This window comes from Scleropages formosus, chromosome 17 (genome assembly GCF_900964775.1).
Source record: "Scleropages formosus chromosome 17, fSclFor1.1, whole genome shotgun sequence".
In the NCBI taxonomy this organism is placed as follows: domain Eukaryota; kingdom Metazoa; phylum Chordata; class Actinopteri; order Osteoglossiformes; family Osteoglossidae; genus Scleropages; species Scleropages formosus.
In genome coordinates, this window is record NC_041822.1 from 562,238 (window position 1) to 572,261 (window position 10,024).

At 40.4% G+C, this 10,024-nt stretch overlaps 1 protein-coding gene across 4 annotated transcripts in view; it reads left to right on the top strand.

Moving 5' to 3' along the window:
- The window catches only part of LOC108923312 (cadherin-20-like), a 42,056-nt gene extending 32,280 nt beyond the window's left edge, over positions 1-9,776 (top strand). For all 4 annotated transcript variants that reach the window (XM_018733980.1, XM_018733981.1, XM_018733982.1 and 1 more), the window contains 7 exons: positions 320-507; positions 1,333-1,586; positions 3,695-3,831; positions 4,693-4,811; positions 6,076-6,193; positions 7,638-7,892; positions 9,186-9,776. In XM_018733980.1, the coding sequence (XP_018589496.1) occupies positions 320-507; positions 1,333-1,586; positions 3,695-3,831; positions 4,693-4,811; positions 6,076-6,193; positions 7,638-7,892; positions 9,186-9,661 (1,547 nt within the window). In that variant the 3' untranslated portion in view covers positions 9,662-9,776. The remainder of the gene's footprint in view (positions 1-319; positions 508-1,332; positions 1,587-3,694; positions 3,832-4,692; positions 4,812-6,075; positions 6,194-7,637; positions 7,893-9,185) is intronic.
- Positions 9,777-10,024: the final 248 nt, after the last annotated feature.

Below are 10,024 nucleotides of genomic sequence, written 5' to 3' on the forward strand. Positions count from 1 at the left end.
GGTAAAACATGAAATACCTTGTATTTATACTGTTTTTGTTTGAATACAAGTCAGTGTACAAATCACTCCTTTTTGGTTTTTTACCATTTTCCATAGTGTTCCAACTTTTCTGAAAGTGGGGTTTTAAAAATGGTTTTAGTTCTCTGTATTATGATATTTGTATCACTTTTACCACCATACATCCCATACAGGAAGGTTTTTGTTGCTACAGAGTGATACTGTGGACTGTGGTTGGCAGTTTCACATATTTTTGATGTGTCTTTCTGTTCCACTTTGTCTCTAAACACATACATACACACACATACAATGTGGGTGACAGAGCTGTACCAGATGAGTATTTCAGAGTCAGCAGCAGAAGGTTCAGTCATCGGATATATCAGGGCTGAGGACCAAGATGTTGGGGTCAATGCCGACATGTGTTATAGCATTGTTGGTGGGGATGGTCAAGACATCTTTGACATCAGCACAGACCCCACCCACCGATTTGCCATCATTACTGTCAAGAAGGTACAATAAATTGTCATATATATATTTAGTATTATACATGAATGTTAATTATCTTGCAGATTATATTTCACTATGTTGTGATGTTGCAATGGATGACATTAATTTTTGTCATTTTTTTATCAATTTTTATTCATGATATATTCCATTATGGTTGTCAATATAGTTAAAATATATCTTGCAATACATCTGTATGTTGAATGTAAAAATCATTCATGTTCTTATGCTTATATGAATGCTGTGTTACTGTTTGTGTGTCATTTCATAAATGCAGTATTTTAAAATCTATCTTTTAATATAGTACCTTAGAACACTACAGTATAATGAAACCATATATTGAAAAAAAATCACACAAGGTACTTCACACATAAAATGGAATAAGAAAATTGTTCTTTTTAGTAATGTTGTTGTTTTGGTTTCAGCAACATTAAACATGCAGTGGAACCAAGACGAAGTACAATTCCACCAACAATGTGGAATTCACTACTTTCAAAAACCACATTCAAACACACAGCACAATGTTTAAACTAGAATGAGCCCTTAAAATTGTATCTATTTCAAAAAACACAACACTAGATCATGAATGTCTATCACTTACCCACAGGGACCCAGAGGGAGCTGGAACTTGCAGCTATTCATTGTGTGTTATCATTTTTTTTTTTTTTTTTTTTTTTTTTTAAACTTAAGTCCTTATTTTAGCTCTAATTCCAAAACCTGCTGCATTGTGGGTGGCTTATTTGTATCAATATGTGTGTCAAAGTATTCCACTGTTTTTGTTATTCTAGTACTGGTGTATACATGATATCTTTACAATTTGTGCCTCCATAGGCTCTTGACTTTGAGACCAGGGAATGCTACACCTTGCAGGTGGCAGTGGCCAATACTCAGCTGGACTCACGCTACTTGAGCCTGGGGCCCTTTACTAATGCCACCAATGTGACGGTCACTGTGGAGGATGTGAGTGAGCCCCCGGTGTTCTGTGAGCCCTTGTACTACGTGGAGGTTCCAGAAGATCTGGGGGTCGGTGTCGAATTACTGATGGTTTCTGCCCGGGATCCCGACGTGACCAATGACTCCATCAGGTGGGAGAACAATGAAACATAACTGAAGGAGCACTAATTTGAAAGTAATCAAACCTATATAAAATTAAGTCCTTGTGGATAATGACACCTTAATTTAGGTGTGAAATTACAAAAATAGTAAATTTTTCTCAGTTTGGGATATTGATCAAGAGTACTGCAGCAGGAGCAGAATTTGAACTCAGGTTCTCCAGTTACATTTATTGATTGCTCTGACACTTTTCTCCAAAGTCACTTCAATGTAAACCTACTTAAAAGAATTTACCCATTTGCACTGTTGGGTCATTTTTTACAGGAGCAATTCAGGGAGAGCACCTTGATTCAGAACTGTGCCCTTTGAGTGCAAAGGGGGTGGCTCTAATCACTACATCACCAGCTGCCTTGGTAGGGTTAATACAGTTAAATAATGTGCATTGACTGACCTGATCTTCTTAAATATCTTGAATAAGTCTCCGGCAGGGGAACTGATAGTGTAGTGTTTAGAGCTGCTACCTTTCATTCCAAAGATTGCCAGTTTGAATCTCACCTACTGTGGTAATACTCTTGAACAAGCTGCTTACCCTAAACTGCTCCAGTAAAATTGCCCAGCTGTATAAATTGCTTAATTTTTGTAAGTAGCTTAATACTGTAATTCAGTTTGGAGAAAAGCATCAGCTAAATGAATAAATGTAAATGTTCTTTACTGCCCAGCACATTAAAGAAAAACTGCTGTACCCATAATATAGCAGGATGGTCATTAGGTGGAAGCATTTTAGTTTCTATGACACAGACACTGTAGTTCATTAGAAGCTTTATATCTCAACCATGCCATGTTATCAGCATAATTGTTGCTCTGTGTTTATGACCTTAATTTCAGTATCTGACATGGTAGCATGTGGCAGAACACTAAAACTCATAATGTATGCATGCTGCATAGTCCCAGCCCTATACAGGGGTTGAAGACACATCACTCTAGATCCTCTCAGTACTGCTTTCCAACCATTTCTGTTCCCTGACCTCTTTGCTAAGTTAGTGTTCCAGTGTGTTTCTGTTCTAGTCCTGAGCTCCCATCCTGTTTGCACCAGACCTCTGTGATCCTGCCCAAGTCCCCTATTCCAACCCTGTCTACGTCACACCTCTGTATATTAGCATTTCACCCTGTTTCACTCAAAGAGTAGGCCTTGCATCTCATTATTTGTTATTGGCCCCTAAACTTCATTTCCTGATTTGTACTGTTCTTGTATGTACACTACTTTTGAAATCATTGCATTCTGTGTCTGAAAGTTACACTTAAAAGCGTTCGTATCCTTTTCGTGTCTGTACATCACGATATTAAATGTTTCAGATGAAAATTAAAAAATTAATATTATATTTGATAATATGAATAACTGCCCGCTGTACATGTGCCTTTTTAATGAACACTTTAGTCACAAATGATGGAAAGCAACAGATATTGCGACATCAAACAACTCTGGAAACACTGGTTTGCATCATGTTATTTTGTTTCATCTAAATGCAGATGGTGAGGAAGCAGAAGCACTTGACACATAACCGTAACAATCCCTACAAAAGCCAGCTTTAATAGTGGGAGGAGATGAGGCACAATAAAACATACAAGTATGCTGACAGTGGCCAGCAACTGTTTAATCATTTGGCTGACACTTTTCTACAAAGCAAGATACAATAAACACAATGTAGTATTTAACTGACACCTAGTCCAAAGCCGTCCTTCATCAAAATTTCTATACACCAGAGCAAAGTAACACTTGGAAGAAACCCATACAACCATGTAGAGATCCTGCAAACTCCATGTTGATTTAGTAGGGATTGAAACTACAGCCTATACTACCATTCTGGTGTTATGAGACCCCAGTGCTATCTGCTGTTTTACCTTGCTGGAAATATTGCTTTCAGGATAACACACACTAGTAACACAATAGCCACTAACATACAAAAACTGTGGAAACCCACAGCAACACAGGGAGAGAATGCAAACTCCAAATACCTTGAGTTGGACTTGAACCCCACACCAAGAAAGCAGCTCAGGAGCTGTAAGACACCAGCCTTAATCCCAATGCCACCATGTCTCAAAAGTGTGAATTTTCCTTCTGATGTCACCCCTTGGTCATCAGGTACTTCATTGAGAGATCAAGTGACCCTGGCAGATTCTTCTCCATGGACACCTTTACAGGGTCCCTGTTAACTGAACGAGCCCTGGACAGAGAGGAGATCCAGTGGCACAACATAACTGTGCTGGCAATGGAACTGAGTGAGTGATGGACTGTCCGTATGCAGGGTCTAAGTGCACTAAGAGCTACCCTGCCCTTATAGTACATTGGTGGTGTACTCATGTTAGTACAGTGAGTGCATTAAATATCACATTAGTATATAGGCATTATATCAGTATTGTGGCTGCATTATACAACCAACCAATATCAACAACCACTTGTCCTCAGCGGGGTTGCAGTGAGCCAGAACCTATCCCTGAAACACAGGGTGCAAGGCTGAAGGGGGAGGAGAAACACCCTGGATGGGATGCCAGTCCATCACAAAGCACCCCAAGCAGGACTTGAACCCCAGACCCACCACACAGCAGGCACCAGCCAAACCTGCTGCACCACCACACCCCCCAGCATTATACAACCGATCTGTATAATTTATAATACTGCTTTTGGTACTGATATGAATACTGAGGCTATACTAAACATCCCATTAGTATGCAGTTACTATACTATTATCAGTACTATCACTGCATTGAAATACCCTTTCAGAACTGAGTAAATGTATTGATATCAGTACTATGAGTACAAATATCCCATTAGCATGAAGCTATCAGTACCAGTAATTACACTGGTATCAGTACTGTGGCTGCAATAATGCAAAATCAGGATATAGTTACTATATTCATCAGCACTATGACTGCCTTAAATAACCCATCAGTATATAGTCATACTGGCATCAGAACAGGACCACATTAAATAGTCCTTCAGTATTCTGTTCTTGTACCTGTATCAGTTCTGTGGCAAAATAAAACCAATTGGCAGTTCTAATTGACCCAGTGTAATGAAAATAAGAAAATATAACATCTTCAGTGTGTGGGCAGCCAAGCTCACAACAATGTCCTCCACAGACGATCTCTCCCAAATTGGCAGCGTGTCAGTCATTGTGAAGGTGAAGGATGTGAACGACAACCCACCGCGACTCTGGAAAAGTGAGGCCTTTGTTTGCAACGATGCAGAATCTGGGAAGGTAACACATACCTGACAGAGGGACTGTTTTCTGTATGATTAAAAACACTGTACTGAGTGTGATGTTCCGGATAACTGTATGCCTGCTTGTTGTCTTTCCAGCCACACCACTGAGCACTTAATCATATACACATGATCATCCTCAGATTTCTGTTTCTTGAAAATCACAGATAAGAAACAATATTTATATGCATATTTATTATCTGAAAGAAGTGTAATTATCAGAGATTATTTTAAAAAATAAATGTCAAGATATTACAAGGTAAAATATAATACTGATTGCTCTGACTGACTTGCCTGGAACAGAAACTTTTATATATGACATCACAGTGTAATTGGTTTGAAAGCTCTGCTGCACTGTATTGACCTGTGTTTCCTAGACTTGTGGTTGCAACTCAGATGATTTTGAAAAGGTGATCGTGATGGCCTAAAAAAGATGGTTTAAAAGAAGAGCCTTTATGGTGTTAAAAGAGAATTACTTCACTGGCATGAAATGAAGGATCATTGAAATAGTAATTAGGGTAATTTTGGATAATAAAGCATCTATGTAAACTGAATATGGGCATGAATAGTCCTTTCATGCCCAGAACTTCTGTGTCAAACAGACTATCAATGAACCCCTTGTTAAATAGCACTCAAAGTGTATACAGTATTATGCACGGTGTAATTTTAGAAAATTTTTAGGAGCTAATGCAAAAAATTAAACAGTATCATGATAGCCACAGAGAATTCTTGTTTAATAAATTAAATTTTCATGTGAATTTGTTTCTCATTTTGTCTGTTTAAAAACTCTGCTATAGGGTAGTCATGTGGCAATGTTTTAAGATGACCACTTGGATTCTGGCTCTACTCTTGAGACCCACAATTTAGATCTATTTCTCCTCTGTTTCTCCTCCCATTGCAGCTTCCAGAAATCACAAAGTCAAGGCATGTCCTTTTTTTCAGCGTGCTGTCAGAAATATAAAAGAGTGAAAGAGCCACAGGGAAGAAATAAACTGAGCATGCATTTTAAAACGTTCATCTTCTCAAAAACAATAACATTTTATTAGTTAATGTCAACTATTATTCAGTAAAACTATGTGAAACAAGGCAACATATCAAAATGACTTGTCGTTAACACTGGACATACCTACATTTAGTGTCTCTGGTGTAGGACAAGCTCATACTGAGGGTTGCCACCAAAAAAGTTTTGGAAGCACTGATTTCAAATGGTATTTTTCCCTGTTGTCCATGTGTTTGTTTTTTGTGTATTCACATAACCAAAGCTGATTCACACACTAAGGGCAGTAGACCTAGACGACCCAGATGGCATTCAGCGACTCTACTACAGCCTGGAGCCTGAAGCCTCCAACAACCCCAACTTCTCCCTCCGAGATAACCAAGGTGATCATATCTTCTGCTACTGGATGCTTTTATTCATGCAAAATAGACAAAACACTCATATTCACTCTGAGTTAAGGCTTTGAAGGTCTCGAAAAACCACTGACACTCTGTTATTCTTCTGGAATAATCCCTGAAGCTCTGTTTTCTTCCCAGTGGAATGAAGGCAGCTACAGCAGGTTGTGCTCTCAGAAAGAAGTACTTTCATTTAGTACCCTGGAGTAATCCATGAGATGTTGCTGGTCCCAGAGTAAAGAATCTGCCAAGTGCTGCTGTTGCTCTCCTTGTCCCACACACACAAATTAATTCTCAAAAGTGATCCACACTTTTATAAAACCCCAAAATAGAAAATGTCATTATTTCTAGTCTAAAATCTCTTGAGAGTTGCACTTTTCAACCCTGGGAACCCACTATATATTTTTATTATTGCCTCTTAATAAATTGAACCCTACTGGGTAGTAACAGAATAATAACTCAGTTGATCTATCTGTAAGATATTGTCACGTCCCACGGGGTTACTGCCCCTCCTGGTCAGAGGCGGCGCCACTCAGCCGCTAGGTAACACTCACCTATCACCTCACAGTCTCATAGGACACGGAGGTATAAAAGGAGCCAGCGGAGCAGAACCACTTGCGGATTCTTAATCAGCGGTTCTATTGTGCTCTCTTGGAGATTAGTAGTCTCTTGTTCCCTAGGTGTTTATGTCCCAGTTCCGAGTGCCCGTCCTGTCAATTCCTGCCTCTTGTTCTCCAGTCCTGTGTTCCAGTCCAGTATTTTGTCACGTCTCGGGGTTGCGGTCATACTCACAGAGTAGCGTTTCACTGTTCACCGTAGGCGTAGTTCAAACACAGTGTGTGTTTCCTGGTCTCGTGTTTCCTGTTTCACTTCCACCGAGTGTCTTACAGTACGCACAGTGCACTTTTAACATCACCCTGCACGTGAGGTCATTTTACGTTTCGTCCGTGTTCGGACGTAATAGCAACGCGCGTCCGTGTCGGACTCCCGTCCGGACGCTACAGATTTTATTTGTCTAATTAAAAATTGTTGACAAAAATAAAAATGTCTGCTCCTATAGTTTCATTTGGGCTTTTCAAAACAAATAGCAAAATTGGCATTAAATTTCAAGTTCACTCTGCAGTGCCTGATCTCCCCAACAGGGTGCTTATCTTGCATTGATCCAGTAAATCAACCCAGCTGTTTAAAATTCAATCATTTTGTCATTGGGACAAAAGCTTAACTAAGCCGCTGAACTGCTTAATCTGTTCAAGAAGAGGGACTCATTAAGTAACTTAAATTATGTTTATACTTATTAAATATTTTCAATTTTGAGAAAATGTAAAATATTAAAAGGGGCCACCGGATAAGGTTTGAGAAACACTGAGTTAAAGGACAGCCTTTAGATATAGTCTGAATGGTTAAATTAATAAATAATTTTGTGACTCACAAGACAACACTGCAGGAATTTTTGTAAAGAGGGGCAGCTTCTCCATAGAAGAACAGACCAGCTTCCACCTCACAATCTTGGTGTGGGATGAAGAATCACCAATACAGACAGGTACCAGCACGCTGACCCTCCACATGTGCCAGTGTGAGGAGAATGGCAAGGATCGAGCCTGCTCCACTAAGGTGCAGGAGCTCCGGACCTTTGGGCTGACCCATCACACCCTTGCAATCATCTTGGCCTGTGTCATCATCCCTCTAGGTAAGTATCCACTCGTGTGCCCCCTAGAGATGATTGAGGGTCAGGCAGTGTAGCCACTAAGGACTTGTTGTGATCAGAAAATCTCCAGCTGTTAGGGTGGTACGGTGGCAATCAAGGAGCACTGCTGCCTCACAGCTTCTGGGCGGTGTGAGAGAAAATGGGTTCAATCCCTGCTCAGTCTGTGTGGAGTTTATATGTTCTGTCTGTGTGGGTTTCTGCCAGGTGCTCTGGTTTCCTCCCACAGTCCAAAGACATGCTGGTTAGGTTTCCCCATAGTGTCTCTCTGACTGAGGGAGTGTGTTCCACTGATGTATGGATGAGTGACCCTTTCTAAGTAGTGTAAATCACCTTGGTGAGTAAGGTGTATGGGTTGGTGACATGAGTTCATTGCATCTGCTAAATAAATGTAAGAAGGGTCTTTGCAATTGTGCCCTTGAATCCTTAATCTGAACTGTTTCTTAAGAAGTAGTGGCTATGTTTTTACATGCACGGTGTTGTGAAAACACTTATGCTCCCTTTCTTTTCTTTTCCTTTTCTTTTCCTTTCTTGTTTTAGCGGCTTTTCTTTTTTAAAACCGGTTTTTGTGAACAGCACAGGGTCACAGAAACAAACTAGTAGAGACAGCACACTGAGAAATTGCACATATGTTAAAATACATACAGCTAGAGCTCATCCTTAAAGTTAGAAGTAAAAAGTTACAATATATCACAAGTATGATTACATAAGACTTTCTAGTAACTTACAAAAGGGTGACCAGACATTCCAGAATTCATTCCAGAATTCCGGTCACGCAAATTAAATGTCAAATTTTTCAAGCAGAATAAATTTAAACACTTCAGCATCTATATATTTAGAGAGTAAATTCTGAATTCTGAATTTGACCACAAAAAATGAAGAGGTAATTTACCATGAAAATAGGTAAGAAGAAAGTTTTTTGTTAAATATGCTTGACTGTTGTGTGTATCTTTGGAACTTTTTGATATGAACTTTGATCAGACCTCCAGAGAAAAGCTGAAGCATAACAGTCTGGATAGGGTCACAGCTATTCCTCAAATTGTCAATCCACACCTTGGATTATATGATTGTATTTGAATTTTTACTGCTGAATGATATATCACTCTGAGGTGTACTGGAATCACATCCAGAGTGCATCCTGCCTCAAACCCTATACTGACGAGATAGGCTTTGGACCACAGTGACCCTGCCTTATTATATGCAGTTTTTGATAAAGAGTCAATGAGAGTGATTCAGTAAATGATCAACTATTTTTCTGTAATCACTCCTTGCTTTCAGCTGCCACCCTCATCACCTTGTCTCTGAGGAAGTGGCACAGAAGGAAGAGTAGGAGGAGGACACGCTACCCCTACAGTGCAGACACAAGCATCCGTGAGAACATTGTGATTTACAATGATGAGGGCGGCGGCGAGGCAGACACAAAGGCATTTGACCTTCATGTCCTATGGGAGGGCAAGGCCCGCCAGGGTGCCAAGTGTGCGATCGCATGTGGAGTTGGCTGTGGGGTTAGCCCCCTGGACGAATATATCCTGGTCAGGCTGAAGGAGGTTGATGCGGACATCAGACCCCCCCCATATGACTCCATCCGGGGCTACGCCTATGAGGGTGAAGGATCAAGGACAGGGTCCCTGAGCCCACTACACAGCAGCCCATCCAGTTCTGACCAAGACTATGAATTTTTGAAAGACTGGGGGCTTTACTTCAGAAAATTGGCTCTGTTGTATGGGGTGCTTGAAAGGAAGGAGCCATTGTAGTGCTGCCCTCTCTTGGTACCGTCTAATCTCACCTTGCACAAGTAATGTGATAGTAATGACGGGCAACAGGGTGGCATAGCGAGTAGCACTGCTGTCTTGCCGCTTCTGAGTGGTGCAAAAGGATGTGAGTTTGATCTCTGATCAGTCTGTGTAGAGTTTGTTTGTTTTCCCTATGCCTGCATGGGCTCACCCAGGGAGAAGCAAACTCCACACAGACATGCTGTTCAGGTGGATTGGTGACAAAGTCACCTACAGTTTGTGAATAATAGAGAGAGTGTGTTTCACTGATGTATGGAGTAAGTAAGTAGTGGATCTAGCAGTGTAAATCACCCTAGGTAAATAAGGTGTGGGCTGGTAACACCA